We start from the raw sequence: 16,746 nt of genomic DNA, 5'->3' as shown, positions 1-16,746 counted from the left end.
TTGAGAGGATGTTAGAGGACAGGAAGGCCTGGAGGAACATTGTCCATGGGGTCGCGGTCAGTCACATGACTTCACAACTAACCACAAATATATTTATATTCCTCCTACGATCGGGGCCTTGGTGAGGTGAAGGGGCTTATGTGGGTAAATGAAATTGTGGGTTATATTGTCAGACATTTATATATCCAGAAGGGTCTCCCAAGGTGAACAGGCCATGATGGATACCCCAGATTAACACCGATCACATCTGGCAACCTGCATTGGACCAGCGTAGCAGATTATGATCTATTCCTTCCACAATCTCAAAAACGGACCTCACTCAGGACTGTATTGGTTGGAAACATGCGGAAGAGGCCCTCATCCTGCAGTTGATAGACAACAAAAAGCATTTTATTCGACAGCAACTGCATTAGCAAACAAAAGGCAAGCTTAGAGAGAGAGGCTAATTATGAGGCACTTCTAATTTTTGCTTTAATCTGTTTCTGTGATATACATTATCCTCTTCTCCTTATAATACAGAAACACAACTGCATGTTAGTGTCCAAAATCAGAAACGTGGAGACCAACCACCAAAGAACACTGGCAAAAAAACAACGACACTGTGAAGGGGAATTGAATGAAAACTAATGAGGTTCTTTCTCTGTTGGACACATTCTCTTCTACTAATTGATGCCGGTGTACAAATGGGAAGGGCTTAATCTGTCCTCATTAACGGCTTCCTTCATCACTGTAGTGCATAGCTAAAGTAGATCTTGAAAAGGTTGACTTGCCAAGACTTCGACAACAACACCGACAACTTTTATCAGGAAGACAAAAGTGCCTACCCAAGAGACAGTCACAACATGGAAGATAAGGGGATGAGTGGGGGGAGAGGATGGAGCAGGCCCACTGCAGGATCCCCGCATGTATCAAACAAAGTGTTGCCTCTCCCATCATGCTCAGCCCTGGAAAAGTGAATGCTTGCCACAGTGTGATTGCAGAGATTGATTGTCTGATACATATACACCCTTGTACAATATAGTGGAGTCCTGTGCTATCAGGCCAACCCGGACTGCAACTCCCATCTGTTTTAGACAGGAAGACCATGGGTCTTGACATCTGGAAGGCTCGAGGAAGAGAGTCGCCCGTGGGCACCCTTCCGGAGTTGAGCATTTGTCTGTGTTGCAAACTTTTATGGCGTTTCCTCATATCGCGGCTGCTCCTCTTGCAATTTGGCTAGGTTCAGAGCTTCTCGGGCGTGGATCTTCTGGTGCTTCACCAAGACGGTGCGGTGGGTGAACCTCTTGCCACAAGTGGGGCACTGGTGAGGCCTCTCCCCCGTGTGCACCTTCTGGTGGCGGATGTGGACGGCCCGATCGGAGAAGCATTTCCCGCAGGTGGCGCACTTGAAGGGCTTCTCGCCCGTGTGGGTCCTTTGGTGCACCATCAGGATTTGCCACTGGCTGAAGCTCTTCCCGCACTCCGAACAGGTGTAGGGCCTCTCCCCGGTGTGGACTCGGTGGTGCTTGACCAGCTGAGAAGACGTGTTGAAGGATTTCTCGCAATCGGGGCATTTGAAGGGTTTCTCTCCCGTGTGGGAGCCCTCGTGTTTCTTGAGGCTGGAGCCGCGGCTGAAACCTTCCCCACACTGGCCACATTTGAATGGCTTCTCCCTCACGTGGACCTTCTGGTGGTTGAGCAGCTGAGACTTCTGAGTGAAGCTCTTGTCGCACTCGGAACAGCTGAAGAGCTTCTTTTCAACGTGGACTCGGTAGTGCCTGGTGAGGACCGAGCTGACGGTGAAGCTCTTCCCACACAGATCACAGGTGTAGGGCCTCTCTCCCGTGTGGGTCCTCTCGTGGGCAACCAGAGTGGACTTGAAGCTGAAGCATTTCCCACAACTCTGGCACATGAACGGCTTCTCGCCTGTGTGGGTCCTCTGATGGGCAGCGAGCACTGTGCTCCGGCTGAAAGTCTTGCCACACACGCCACAGGTCTTCTTTTCTCGACTTCTGTGCCGTCTTTGGACCAAAACTGGTTGACTTGAGTCCCCATCTTCTTCTGCTAGAGGAAAGCCTTCAGGTCTCTGTTGACCTGGTTTGTCCTCATCCTTCTGGTCAGCTCCATCCCCAAGAGCTGCAGGACCGTCTCCATCTTCTTCGGTCCAATAAGGTTCTTGCAAGGAGGGCCCACACAATTTCACGGGCTCGATGTCTTCCAACTGGGGATCCCCTTGCTTCGTCTCAATCACCCACTTGTCATCTGTGGGGAGCATAGAGGAAAAAGGATTACTCAAGCACGGCAGCCACATCAGAGCAAAGTATTAGCCCAGTACCCCATTTCCAAATTACCCAATCAGATGGTTCCAAGCAGTTTCTCAAATATGATGTAGGAAATATTTTGTTCCAAGCTCAGATGACAAAAAAATAAAACCCCACCTATTCCAAATTATCCAGTCAGATGGTTCCAAGCAGTTTCTCAGATATGATGTAGGAAATATTTTGTTCCAAGCTCAGATGACAAAAAATAAAAACCCACCTATTCCATCCCATTAGAAACAGGGCAACTTTTAAGACTTGTCGACTTCAGTTCCCAGAATTTCCCAGCCACTGGAAATTTTGAGTTCAATTGTCATAGTTTGGGGACTACCAATACATTTGTGATTGCTTCACTCTTCATGCAAATCCAAAAAATGGAAATGGGCAAATCCATGGCTGGCTAGGGGAATGCTGGGAGTTGAAGTCCACCCATCTACAAGTTGCCAAGGTTGAGAAACATGTTCTAACGCAGAGGTCTCCAAACTTGGCAATCTTAAGACTTATGGACTTCAACTCCCAGAATTTCTCAGCCAACCATGGATTTGCCGTCCAGTCGTTTTCAAATTGGCAGAGTTGAGAAGCACCACACTAGAATATGACAAAGAACCAATTGCATGAAAATAATGATGGGAAAGGGGCTGAAACCTGGCTTTTTATGAAGCTGAAATAAATGGTTATAACCTCCTGTCATATTTCAGAATTATTCTGTCCACCCACATGCCTGAAGAGTGAAGCAATCACAAATGTATTGGTAGTCCCCGAACTATGGCAATTGAACTCAAAATTCCCAGTGCTCAGCAAAACAATTGTCAAGTGCGGTTTGCCTCATTTTATGACCCTTCTTGCCACAATTGTTAGGTGAATCACTGCAGTTGTTAAATTAGTTCTCTGCAGTTGTTAAGAGCCATGGCGGCACAGTGGTTAGAATGCAGTATTGCAGGCTAATTCTGCTGACTGCCAACTGCCGGCAGTTTGACAATTCGATTCTCACCCGCTCAAGGTTGACTCAGCCTTCCGTCCATCTGAGGTGGGTAAAATGAGGACCCAGACCATTGGGGACACTGGGCTATAAACTGCTTAGAGAGGACTGTAAAAGCACTGTGAAGCAGTATATAAGTCTAAGTGCAATTGTGGTTGTGATAGTTATAGTGGTGATAGAGAGGGGTGAAGTGAATGGGGCTTCTCCATTGACTTTGCTTCTCAGAAGCTTACAAAAGGTGACCACATGACACTGGGATACTGCAACCCTCATGAATATGAACTAGTTGTCCAGTGCCCGAAATTTGGGGGATGCTGCAATGGTCAGAAGTATGACAAAAAAGTCGTAACTCACTTTTTCAGTGCTGTTGTAACTTCGAGTGCTGATCAAATGAATCGTAAGCCAAGGACTATCTGTACACTTAATTTCCAGAATAATTTAACTCTGAGAAACAGGTTGGAAAGTAGAAACATTTGCTCAGCCCCGAATAAGTAGAAAGCAGGAGAAAGACTTACTAGAGCCCTGCCTTGTTATCCTTATAAAACAGCAGTCAAGGTTTGGATCAGGCTTCCGTGGTTCTGTTAATTTATCCTAGAGTTGTGGCCCACCAGAAGAGCTGGCAGCAGATTCGGACAGTGAGGAGGTTGGGGAGGAAGATGGGCCAGTCCTGGAGTCTGGGGAAGGCTCTGATGAGGGCTCTGTGTCGGAGGCAGAGAGAAGGCCAGAGCTGTATGCCAGTTATCAGCTGCCTTCAGAGTCAGACATCAGTGAGGCAGAGGAACAGCTGAAGCCTGTTCCCAGTGTGCGCATGCGCAGAGTTGCCAGACGAAGGGAACAGCTAAAGAACAGGGGTCAACTTGGGAGTAAGGCCACAGGTGGACGATGAATGCCCCCTCCCAGAGGAAATAAAAGAGGAGCGAAAGGGGAGTGGAGTTTGCAGGAGACAATTAGTTCATTTAATTGGTTGGTGACTCTCCGAGGCTCCTTGCCAAGTTCTGCAGATATCGGCCTGTCATCTCTCCAAAACAGATAAAGTCTGTGACTGTAAATCCTCCCTTGAGAGATTTTTCTGGATGTGAATGAGCAGAATTCACAGTAAATTAATAAAAGGGTTTTTTTGCCGGGACAAGGAGTTGGTTTCATGCTCTTGGGAAGCCTCAGTCAGAACACCTACAAGAATCCTGCAATTTGTTTCTTGACGTGGCCTACTCCAAAGGGCTGATGTTCAACTTAAAACAACTTCTGAAAATCCAGGCACCTTGGAGACAGCAGCATACCACAAGCTCTTACCTTCTGAGTCACTGCCACTGTCGTGCTCCTCCTTGACCCCGATGGAACTGGGCTGTCTCTCTCCAGCCCCTGACGGAGGCCGCTCGGCCGTGGAAAACCCCAAAGCCACCTCCTGCACCAAACCTGGTCCCTGAAAGAACCCCAAAATTTATCTTTAGCAACAAGAAACAGAAGAGAAAATAGGTTGGGGAGATTTCGCAAAGTGAGGGTGCCAGTTTCTTGCCCCACAAAAAGACACATCACATCCGGAGATCACACATGTTCTTCAAAAAGAAAAGAGGGCTCACATTCCTTAAAACAGAGGTGGGAAACAATGGCCCCTTTATGACTTGTGGACTTCAATTCCCAGAATTCCAGCATGGCTAGCTCAGGGGTTCTGGGAGTTGAAGTCCAAAGTCATAAAAAGACAGGGTCTTATTTTCTCTTTGCCCCCGAAATAAGCACTGGGCCTTATTTTTGAGGAGGTCTTATTATTTTTGAAGTTCAGAAGGCGGCAAGCGTCATCACCTCATGGCTGCTGCTTCTGTGTTGCAATATTTTCGCGGAGGGCTTATTTTAGCACATGCGCTCAAAAGTCCGATTGGGCTTATTATCCGGGGAGGTCTTATTTTCAGGGAAACAGGGTTTCCAATAAAACTGTTCTTTGAGGAATCTACCTGCCTCAGAATTCTGTTTGCTGTGGGTGTATTACTCAGAACCCTGACCCTCACAAAGTGAAAGGGAGAGAGGAGAAGGCACGTTCAAGACTTGCAAGATTTTATTACCAGATGTATAATAAAAGTCATATTGGCCTGCATAACTTTGGTTTCCTAGTCTGGGCTTCCTGGAACGGATAACTTCCCCCTCCCTCCATATTCCTGGACCCCCTCCCCAGTCCTAGCATATTCCCATTGCAAAGTTTGCATTCTCTAAAGTCTCACCTCCTGTGGCCGTCCTGAGGGAAAGCCTTCAGCCAGGGCCACCGCTTGGTCACAGGTGTGAGGCCCAGCCGCTTTGACCCACCTCTGGAGATGGGAGGGCAGGATGGCCAGGAACTGCTCCAGGATCACCAGCTCCAAGATCTGCTCCTTGGTGTGCCTCTCCGGCTTCAGCCACCGGTGGCAGAGGTACCAGAGACGGCTGCAGGCTTCACGGGGACCCTCAGCGTCCCGGTAACAGAACTCTCTGAAAAGGGCTCGCTGGGTGTCGGTGGCCGCCGAATCCTCTCTCAGGACGTCCTCGCCCACCTTCCAGTAGTCGTCCACCTTGGCAGCGTTGGTCTGCTCGTTCTCCCTTTGAGTTTCTCTGCTGAGATCCACCAATCCTTTGTATCTCCAGTAGGTTTCAGCTGCTCCTTCCAAGGAAGCCAAGCATGCCTTGGCGTTCTCCCACGGTTCAGAAACCGGTTCCTCCTGCTTGGAGGACTGCATTGCCTTCAAAGCAGCCCGGGGATCCAAATATTTCAACCGCCGATCACCTGCCTCGCTCTTGGCTGATCGGGAGCCCCCCATTTTTGCAAAACCTTCTGCATTCCCAGCTTGGAGCTCTTTCGTCGTTCTCCCTGTCTTCCCTTGGGTCACCCCAGCTTTGAGCCCTTCTTGCAATTCTCTTTCCGATTTTGCGTCTGGGTTTTTCCCCTTCTCCGTCATTATTTTATGTCTCATGACCAGCTTCCTTCGCCTCCTAGAGAAACACAAGTTTGGAAGCATTTTTAATTGGAAAGGCCAGCGTAGGTAAATAGGTGTGAAATAAACATGTGTGTGGCACAGTGGCCTATAGGTGGAGCTCTCTACACACAGTTAGGAGACTGAGAGAGAGCCTAGGTAATCCTAGGCAGATATTTCTGTCTCTGGGCTCAAAGAGAAAATATCTGCTGTGAACGCCAGACAGGCGTCAGGAAGGGCATTCAGCCAGTAAATGCTCAGCTCCATTAATTCCTCGCCCTGATTCCACACTGATCCAAGGGATTACAGGATCATTAAAAGAAAAGAAAAAAACATGTACATATCTCTAGGCCAAATTATCCACCCGTAATTTATCAGCTCTAATCACAGCCAGGGTGTGTAAGCACAAATTGCTAGCTAACATTACAGGTAGTCCGCAGTTCATTTAATGTTTGAAGTTACAACAGCAGCGGGGTGGAAAAGTGACTTATGACCATCTTTCACACCCAAGACCACTGCAGCATCCCCATGGTCATGGGATCAAATTCAGACACTTGGCAACTGACTCTTATTTATGACAGTGGCAGCTGTCCCGGTCTGGGATCATGTGATCACCTTTTGCACTCTTATGACAAGCAAAGCCAATGAGGATTGCTTGCCAAATTCACTTCACAACCATGTTACTAACTTAACAACTGCAGCGATTCACTTAACAACTGTAGCAATAAAGATCACAAAAAGGGCAAAGCTCAACAAGTGTCTCACTCAACAATGGAAATTTTGGGCTCAATTGTGGTTGTGAGTTGTGGACTACCTGTATTAGGCTATATTGTCTTTTAAAATTATATATTAGAGATACACACACACACACACACACACACAAGCATTAACACAACTTTGACAAGAAACAATAGATGCTTAGTGTTATGCTGCTGCTAAACCTAGAATATAGAGATAGAGATAGATGTAGAAATAAATGGATGGATGGATGGATGGATGGATGGACGGACAGACAGACAGATTCAAAGCAAAAAAAAAACAAGCCTAATGTTCCTGCTAATAAAATCAAGCTTCCAGGTTCAGCAGCAGTGTAGCCCTTTCATATCTATTGCTTCTTGCCAAAGTGGTGTTAATGCTTGTAAAAACGGAACCTAAAGTTTTATCTTTGTAAAGGATTACAGAGATTGTAAGTGTATTTAGTAACATCTTTTCAGTTCTTTTCAAACAAGAAAAGAACAAGCAAAGTAAGTGCTTCTTAACCTTGGCAAATTTGCTGGCTGGGGAATTCTGGGAGATGATGTCCATACCTCTCCAAATTGCCAAGGAGAAAAACCTAGATAAAAATTAATGCAGCCATCCCGTGAAGCCACTATTTGCGGTTACTTCCAGCTGTTACTACCCAAACTTTTATTAATACAACCCGCTCTTTTATTATTTTCCTCTTGAGTGGGGCCAGCTTGTCTACCACAACAGAATGAGTTTTCCCCCTTGGCAATGGTTGCAACAGACAAAGTAAGTAATATCCCAAAGAATTACCGACTTTATTGCCCAAGTTCAAAGAGAGGGACCAAAAGGAACATTTAGTTCCCCAAAGGATACCAAAAAAAAAAAACATTTTAATCTTCCCGGTGCCAAAGGTTATCCAAAATTTCCAGTCGCCTTCTTTAGTTCCTCTAATCCTAACTAGAAAAGAAAGGCTGGGTGCCTATTATTTGTTAAGGCACCAGGTTAAGGATATGTTTGGGAGCAGTTTCCTAAAAACAAAGAAAAGCAAAGTTTTAATTTTCGATTGGGGCAAGGAAGACCTTTTACCAAGAGCCTCTCCTGCCTACTTAGTATTTCAGGTTTCTCCCTGCAGCCTGGCGACAAAATACAGGAAATGAATTAGAAAGGGGACTGTAGATGCCAGCTAGTCCAAACCCTCCCTGTGACACCCGCCACTCAGCCAAATCCAGAGCAGGGCAACTGACCCGCTCCTGGGTTTTTTATTATTATTATTATTTGCTCCCGCGCGGGTCTCAGCCCCTGATCCCCGGCCGGGGATGATGGGTGATGTGGTTAACAGCTAACCTCTGGCGAGCTACGGCTTGGCGGATCGTGCCTGGCAGGGTTGATGCCTTAATCTTTGCTAAATGGCCTCCGGAGAAGAACACCGCCCTGTGTGCAACGTGTGGGTGGGTGGATGTTTGAAGGTGCAAAGGTGTGCGTGGGGAAGTGTAAAAGGGCCGAGAAGGGCTCCCCCCTCTCCCTTCCACGCTTGCAAGGGTCTCGCGCACCGCTTTTTTCATCCCCGGGGTTTGGGGTTTCTTTGCAAAGGCGCGCGTTGCTGCAAAGGGCATCTCTCCCACCACCACCTACCCCTCCACCGCTGTCCGTTTACCCGGGCTTTCCGGCGTCACGGCTCGAGAGAGGGGGGGGGATTTCCCCCCTCGGCTTCTGGAAGCCCAGCTGCACGCTCCCCCACCCCAAGCGGAGAGGAAGAGGAAACGCCGCCCAAAGTGACAAGCGCGCAACTTCTTCCAATGGCTTCTCTCCTCCCTTTCTGGGAAGTGGATCTCGGTCAGTTTAACTCTTCAGCCTCGGGACCTCTGCCGGCAGGAATTAAAAAGGGGGCTAAGTTGGCAGAAATCCGACCCGGGGAGGTGATTATTTTATTTTATTTTTATTTGGTTTGTCAAACATGCACAAGATAGGAGGCGTAAGTAGGAACGTGGCTGTGAATAAAGGAAATGAGTACAAATAAACGGGGACAGTAGGACAGGGACGGTAGGCAGGCTGGTGCGCTTATGTACGCCCCCTTACAGACCTCTTAGGAACGGGGTGAGGTCCACGGTGGACAGCCTAAGGTTAAAGCTGGGTGGGGAGGTTGAGGATGTAACCACGGAGTCAGGTAGAGCATTCCAGGCGTTGACCACTCTGTTGCTGAAGTCGTATTTTCTGCCATAGGGTTTGGAGCGGTTTACCTTGAGTTTGTATCGATTGCGTGCGGGTGTGTTGTTGTGATTGAAGCCGAAGTAGTCGTTGACAGGTAGGATGTTGTAGCAGACAATTTTGTGTACTATGCTTAGGTCCAACCGACCCCGCAGGCAGCGCAGATTGTCCGAACTCAAAACATTTCGAGACTGATGGCATAAGGGATTTTGTATTGTGAGCAGAGGAGTGGAGGACTCTTCTCGTGGATCGTCTCCATCCTGTTAATGTCCGGTACCTAGGCAGACGAGCTGTGTTTGAGAATTGGTCTGGCAAAGGTTTTGTACACCCTGGTGAGCAGTGCAATGTTGTAGGAGCAGAAGCTTCCCAAAATTAGGCTAACAACTCTTAATGTCTTTTTGGCAATGCTGTTACAGTGAGCTCTGGGGCTTAGATTATTTGCGATGAGTACTCCTGGGTCCTTGTCACCAAGAAAGATTACACACACACACACACACACACCCCTCTGGGCTCCAAGCTGCAGAACCAACCAGTCTGGCCACAGATGGCTGGAAGAGCAGAAGCTGGCAAGTTGCCCTCTGATATTGCTTTCCAATCAGGGTGCTGGAGAAGACTCTTCTTGGGACTCCCTGGGACTGCAAGGAAATGCAATCAGTGAACCCAGATGCAATCAACCCTGACTGTTCTTTGGAAGGACAAATTCTGAAACTCAAATACTTTGGCAACCTAATGAGAATAACAGAATAATAATAGAATTAGAAGGGACCTTGGAGGTCATCCAGGCCAACCCCCCTGTTCAGGCAGGAGACCCTATACTATTTCAGACAAATGGCTGTCGAACCTCTTCTTTAAAATTTCCAATATTGAAGCACCCGCAACTTCTGAAGGTGAGTCGTTTCACTGATTAATTGTTCTGGCTGTCAGGAAATTTCTCCTCAGTTCTAAGTTCCTTCTCCCCTTGATTAGTTTCCACCCATTGCTTCTTGTCTTCAGAAGTTTTGGATGCTCCACCACTGGAGGTTTTTACAGTCACTTGCCTGAAACCCAAAGGTGCTTTTTTTTTTCAAGTGGCAACTGGACTTTCTGGTTTTTCTTTGAAGATGTTTTGTTTCTCATCCAAGAAGCTTCTTCAGCTCTCACTGAAGAAGAATGCAAATGTCCAGCTGTCTGCAAATGATGTGTTCAGAGTCAAGACATCACAGAGTTCATTCCAAAATGCCTCCCTCCCAATCAGGCGCGGCTTGGCTGTTGCCGGCTGTCAGTCGTAAGTCGAGGACCTGCGGCCGGTCATAAGTCGAGGACTTTAGGACCGGTCGCAGGCTTATTCTTTTTGTACAGTTTTTACAAACAAAGCAATAAGCATATAGCAACAGTATTATAATTGGCTCCTTCTCCTTGTCAATCTCTAAGACCATCCCAGCCAGGGCAGAGGCTTCACATAACTCAATAGTTCCTGGTAAGTGCCTGTTGTTGTTAATTAGGTGAGCTCATAGGTTAAGAGGTAACCAGTCACTGAGATCATGGCAGTGTGCTGCGCATGTCTTTACGTAACCTTTCCTCTATTCCTACATGCAGCTGGAGCCTGTTCCTAGTGTATGCATGCACAGTCGCCAAACGAAGGGAACGGCTAAAGAACAGGGTCGACTTGGGAGTAAGGCAAGATGAGGAATGGCCCCTCCCAGAGGAAATAGAACAGAAGCGAAAGGGGAGTGGAGTTTGCAGGAGACACTTAGCTTGCTTAATTGGTTGTGACTCTCCGAGACTCCTTGCCAAGTTCTGCAGATATAGGCCTGGCAGCTCTCCAAGCCAGATAAGGTCTGTGACCTTGAAAGACTTTGCCAGATGTGAATGAGCAGAATTCACAGTCAATTAATAAAAGGGGGTTTTGTCGGGACGAGGAGTTTGCTTCATGCTCTTGGGAAGCCTCGGTCATAACAGAAATGCACTCAGATGACTTTTTCAGAACAGGCCAAAAACTGCTGGTCACTGGAACATTAGCAATAGCAATAGCAGTTAGACTTATATACCGCTTCATAGGGCTTTCAGCCCTCTCTAAGCAGTTTACAGAATCAGCATATCGCCCCCACAGTCTGGGTCCTCATTTCACCCACCTCGGAAGGATGGAAGGCTGAGTCAACCTTGAGCTGGTGAGATTAGAACCGCTGAACTGCAGATAACAGTCAGCTGAAGTGGCCTGCAGTACTGCACCCTAACCACTGCGCCACCGTGGCTCTTCCCCCTTGGGGGTGGGGGGCGGGGAGTGTCAGCAAATTCAAAAGGAATCCCAGCTGAGAATCATTGCCATAGATTGTTGATTTGGAGAATATCCATTTTTTAGTGCTAACTAATAGTGTTAGCTATTTTTAGTACAGGGATAGATTTGTATTGAATGCTTCTTTTTTTTAAATTTTGTGTTTTTTGTAGACTCCAAGTCTTTAACACCCAAAAATGAGTGCCCCAAAAAAAGCCAAGACAGATAGTGGAAGATCATTCCAAGAGGCCTGGACAGAGTCATTCGGAGTAATTGAACACAGTGGGAAAGCATTGTGTACTTTGTGTAATGAAAGTGTTGTGTGTCGCACATCAAGCGTCAGACGGCACTTGGACACCAAACACAAAAGTGTCGCCGAACTTGGTGCCACTGAAAGAAGAGAATTTCTTGAAAGGAAATTGAGAAAATATCATTCCCAGCCTCTTAGTTGTCCCAACTATCTTTCCAAGACAAATCACCTGACAGCTGCCAGTTTTCAAATTTCACTCTGCATAGCAAAACATGGCAAGCCCCTCTCTGATGGGGATATTATCAAAACAGCCATGTTGTCTCGGTGCAATTCCATTTTTCATGATTTCCCAAACAAGGATAAAATTGTTAAACGCATCTCTGAGGTGCCACTTAGCAGAAACACTGTTAAAGATCGAGTCCAGCGCATGGCAAGTGATGTTAGCCAGCAGCTCACCACTGACTTGCAAAAGGCAGCCTGTTACTCCATGTGCTTGGATGAAAGCACAGATGTAAATAATCACGCGAGGCTAGCAATAATTTTGCGTTACGCTGTTGGTGACATCATGAGAGAAGAGCTGGTGAAACTGGTGTCTTTGCCTGAAAGAACACAAGGGATAGATATCTACAATGCTGTGATGGAGGCTTTTTCGTCACAAGACATAAGACCAGAAAAAGTGGTTTCAATTACTAGTGATGGGGCACCTTCTATAGTGGGGCCAGCATCTGGTTTCATACAGTTGTTTGTTAAAGAAATAAAGCATCAAGTCATTCAGTTCCATTGCATTATACACCAGGAAGCTCTTTGTGCCAGGGAAAGCAGCAAAAATTTTGACATTGTCCTCAAAGATGTCATAAAAATGGTGAATTACATCATGGCTCATGCTCTGGATTTTCGACAGTTTAAAGCACTTCTTGAGGAGGTAGAGGCACAGTATAATGGTTTACTTATGTACAATAACGTCCGGTGGCTGAGCAAAGGACGAGTCCTGGAGAGATTTGTAGCCTGCTTGGATGAAATTAGGCTGTTTATGAATGAGAAAGGGCAGGAATATCCACAGCTCACTGATATGGCCTGGCTTACCAACCTCATGTTTTTTACAGATTTTACAGCACACTTCAGTGTGTTGAACAAACAACTTCAAGGTGTAGGGAAAACAGCAGAAAGGATGCTTTGTGACATCAAAACGTTTGAGAGAAAACTGCAGGTTTTTGAAAGAGACCTTGGAGGTGGGCAGCTGAAATATTTTCCAAATCTAAAATTGCATTTGGAAAATTCTGTAATGTTTGCAGGCAATCCTAGAAGCCATCGGGAAATCTACAAGGAGTTTTCTGGCATTGTAGCAGCTGCAAAGGTGAATTTAAGTAACAGGTTTTTACAGTTCCGTAAGATGGAGACAACCCTGGGTTTTCTTACTTCTCCAGATAAAGCCAAATTTGAAGAACTTGATCTTTCCCACTTACACTGGTTAGATTTAGAAAATCTGGAAATGGAGCTATTGGAATTTCAAGAGAACTCCATGTGGAAAAATAAATTCTATGTCCTGCGAGAAACACTTGAGAAGATAGAAAGGATGATGAAGGAGAGCACAGTTACTTCTGACAGAGTCACAGGTGCTTCTGAAAATAAAATCCTTACAGTGTGGAATTCTCTGCCAAATAATTTCAAGTCAATGAAAACACTCGGGATTGCTTTCCTTACATTGTTTGGATCATCTTCTGCTTGTGAGGAGCTGTTTTCAGCTTTGAATTACATCAAATCTGACACCAGAAACAGAATAACAGATGACCTGAGTGCTGCGTGTGTTGCTCTGAAACTTACAAAGTATGAGCCAAGGTTAGAAAAATTATCAGTGTGCATGCAACAGCAAAAGTCACATTAATCAAAAGCATGCCAAATGCAACGTTTTTACCCTTCAATAAAGTTGTTCGTATCATTGAAAGCTCTGCTATTGGGTTTTTTTTTTCAGAGAAAAGACATTAATCACGTATGATCAAGATCAAGTGAGGTATTCAGGGGTGGGATTCAAAAACTTTTAACTACTGGTTCTGTGGGTGTGGCTTGGTGGGAGTGACAGGGGAAGGATACTGTAAAATCCCCAATCCCTCCCCACTCCAGGGGAAGGTTACTCCAAAATCTCCACTTCCTCCTCATCAGCTGGGACTCGGGAGACAGAGAATGGATGGGGCGGGGCTGGTCAGAGGTGGTATTTACCGGTTCCGAACTACTCAAACTTTCTGCTACCAGTTCTCCAGAACTAGTCAGAACCAGCTGAATACCACCTCTGTATTTATACCACTTTATAAAGCTTTAGTAAGACCACACCTAGAGTACTGCATCCAGTTTTGGCCACCATACTATAAAAAAAAGATGTTGAGATTCTAGAAGTGCAGAGAAGAGCAACCAGGATGATTAGGGGACTAAAACATACAATGAATGGTTGCAGGAACTGGGCATGGCTAGTTTAGTGAAGAGAAGGACCAGGGGAGACATGATAGCAGTGTTCCAATATTTGAGGGGCTGGCATAGAGAGGAGGGGGTCAAGCTATTTTCCAAAGCACCCGAAGCACTCATTCAAGAAGCTTCTTCAGGGCAAGCAAAATGTCTCGAAGGAAAAACAATGGAAGCCCAATTGCCTCTTCAAAAACCATCTTCGGGACCTGTCCCTTTAACGCGGATATTAATGCTGATATCCTCCACTAAATGTATATTGGTGTATCCCATTTAATCCATAGTTTGTATTAACAATGAGTTGGTGAATGAGTTGGTGAGTCCCCAACCTATATTTCAATAAAACACAAAAGATAGCATCCATATTAAAATTATGCCTTTAAAAAAAAAAAACCCACAGGTTTCTGAGTCCCTCAGGATGGAATTGTGTTGTGTTTTGAATGATTACACATTTAGGAAACCTTTTGGAGGGTGATGGCTTGTTTATACTTCTTTTCTGCTGAATTTACTGTTTTCTAAATTAATGCATTGCAGAATTTCAAGGCACGGATACAGGTTGTCCTCGACTTAGGACCGCAATTGAGCCCACAATTGATGTCGCTAAATGAGACAATTACGTCCTCGCCAGAGTGCTTAAGTGAATCACTGCAGTTGTTAAGTTAGTCCCACGGTTGTTAAGTGAATCTGGCTTCCCCATTGTCTTTCCTTGTCAGACAGTCGCAAAAAGGGAATATTGCAACCGTCATAAATATGAACCAGTTGCCAAGAATCCGAATTTCAATCGCTGGACCGTGGGGATGCGGCGGCGGTCGTATGTGTGAAAAATGGCCATAAGTCATTATTTTCAGTAACTTTGAATGGTCACTAAATGAACTGTTGTAAATTGAAGACTTATCTGTACGGGGGGGAGGGACTGGGGATTTTGAGAGTGTATATACAGAGGCTGCTTTTAGCACCACAAACAGCAGCAACAACAACGCCAGTGGAGAGGTAGGCCTTCCACTTAGAACTATGGGACCCAACCATCCCTCTTATAGCCACTTCAAAGATTTACAGGTGTGGGCTTCAAAAATTTCAGTGCCAGTTTGCTTGGTGGGCATGGCCAGCCTCCTGCACCATGGCGAGGAGGTCATTTTTTTTGCTCCAGGCTCCGGAGGCTTCCCTTGAGGGCACGGCCAGCCAGGGGTGGGATTTGGAGGTTCTCCGAATCAGCCATAACGTTAACTACGTGTTCTCCCGAACCTGGGCAAACCCGTACCAGCCTACCCCTGCTACACTTTTAATTCTGAATGGAATGGAATGGCAGAGTTGGAAGGGACCCTGGAGGTCTTCTAGTCCAATCTCCCATCCAAGCAGGAGATCCTACACCATTTCAGACAAATTTCCACAAAGAAGAGGAAGTCAAGCTATTCTCCAAAGCACCTGAGGGCAGGACAAGAAGGAATGGGTGGAAAGAAAACAACCTAGAACTAAGGAGAAATTTCCTGATAATAAGAACATTTAACCAGCGGAACAGCTTGCCTCCAGAGGTTGTGAATGCTCCAACACTGGAAGTTTTTTCAGAAGAGATTGAACACCATTTGTTTGAAATGATATAGGGTTTGCTGCCTGAGCAGGAGGTTGGACTAGAAGACCTCCAAGGTCCCATCCAAATCTGCCGTGCAATGCCTGAGAACGCATAGACAACCATGAAAACAAACAAAGGGATAGCAAGAGTTCTTACACAAGGCACAAACAATCAGATTCAATTTAACCTACACATCATGGGAAGACTCAGCTTTCTGGAGAAGACTCGGATGCTGGGAAAGATGGAAGGGAAAACAAAGAAGAGGATGACCAGCAGCAAGGACTCAGTTACAGAATAACTGAATAGAATAGAATAGAATAGAATAGAATAGAATAGAATTAGAACAGAACAGAACAGAATTTTTATTGGCCAAATGTGATTGGACACATGTGAGCAATTTGATGCATAAGCTCTCATGTGAGCAGCAGGTGATAATCATAAAATACAATCACACTGAAGATTTTTAAAGAAGAGATTGGACAGCTATTTGTCTAAAATAACAGAATTACAGAATAGCAGAGTTGGCAGGGACCTTGGAGGTCTTCTAGTTCAATCCCCTGCTCAAGCAGGAGGATCTGTCTGGAATGGTATTGGGTCTCCTGCTTGAGCACGGGATTGGACTAGAAGACCTCCAAGGTCCCTGCCAACTCTGCTATTCTGTAATTCCTTCAGGCCACCAAATCTTGAGATGGAGCTTGCCTTAAGCATGCTTAGGATACTGGATATTGCACCCTAGAACTCCTCGGTCGTGGAGGGGTTAAGGGAGCAGAAGAGGGATTCCTAGAGAGGAAGGAAATAGGGTCGGAGGAAAGTGGAGGACTGGATCTTTCCAGCGAAGGGCCGCCCTGCTTCTGGCAGAAAGTCACTGCTTCGTGCAGGTTGCACCCTTTGCCTGCAAACTCTGACAGGCAGCAGCAGCAGCAGCAGCAGCAGCAGCAGGAGCCTCTGATTGCCTCTCCGAAGAGCATCTGGTAAGCACCAGCTTGCAGAGCAGCCCAATGCATCCTGGCCCATGTGGGAGGCGGTGCCTTCTGGGTCGTCCTGCATCAGCACCATGGGCTGGAAAGTTCCTGCTTTGGGCCGTCGC

The 16,746-nt window shown here is 46.3% G+C and overlaps 2 protein-coding genes across 6 annotated transcripts; one reads left to right on the top strand and one right to left on the bottom strand.

Annotated features, from left to right (window-relative positions):
- Window positions 1–66: 66 nt before the first annotated feature.
- Window positions 67–8,683, bottom strand: LOC116502766 (zinc finger protein 397-like). 2 transcript variants are annotated; one of them, XM_032208686.1, is made up of 4 exons: window positions 8,590–8,683; window positions 5,487–6,228; window positions 4,567–4,696; window positions 67–2,241 (listed from the first exon to the last, which is right to left on the bottom strand). In XM_032208686.1, exons 2-4 carry the CDS (start codon window positions 6,207–6,209, stop codon window positions 1,172–1,174), a joined length of 1,923 nt encoding a protein of 640 aa, XP_032064577.1. In that variant the 5' UTR covers window positions 6,210–6,228; window positions 8,590–8,683; the 3' UTR covers window positions 67–1,171. The 2 variants fall into 2 exon arrangements, with proteins under 2 accessions (XP_032064577.1, XP_032064576.1); XM_032208685.1 differs by having other exon boundaries at window positions 8,568–8,678.
- Window positions 8,684–8,733: 50 nt separating this feature from the next.
- On the top strand, window positions 8,734–13,583 carry LOC116502765 (SCAN domain-containing protein 3-like). 4 transcript variants are annotated; one of them, XM_032208679.1, is made up of 3 exons: window positions 8,734–8,851; window positions 9,156–9,237; window positions 11,565–13,583. In XM_032208679.1, the coding sequence occupies exon 3, from the start codon at window positions 11,589–11,591 to the stop codon at window positions 13,521–13,523; it is 1,935 nt and encodes a 644-aa protein (XP_032064570.1). In that variant the 5' UTR covers window positions 8,734–8,851; window positions 9,156–9,237; window positions 11,565–11,588; the 3' UTR covers window positions 13,524–13,583. The 4 variants fall into 4 exon arrangements, with proteins under 4 accessions (XP_032064570.1, XP_032064571.1, XP_032064575.1 ...); XM_032208680.1 differs by lacking the exon at window positions 9,156–9,237 and having other exon boundaries at window positions 8,748–8,851; XM_032208684.1 differs by lacking the exons at window positions 8,734–8,851; window positions 9,156–9,237 and adding an exon at window positions 9,030–9,099.
- The last annotated feature ends 3,163 nt before the right edge of the window (window positions 13,584–16,746 follow it).

The sequence above is a fragment of the Thamnophis elegans genome, chromosome 2 (assembly GCF_009769535.1).
Source record: "Thamnophis elegans isolate rThaEle1 chromosome 2, rThaEle1.pri, whole genome shotgun sequence".
Lineage (NCBI taxonomy): Eukaryota > Metazoa > Chordata > Lepidosauria > Squamata > Colubridae > Thamnophis > Thamnophis elegans.
The sequence above is the reverse complement of the archived record's forward strand: the minus strand, read 5'-3'. Positions and strand labels throughout refer to the sequence as shown.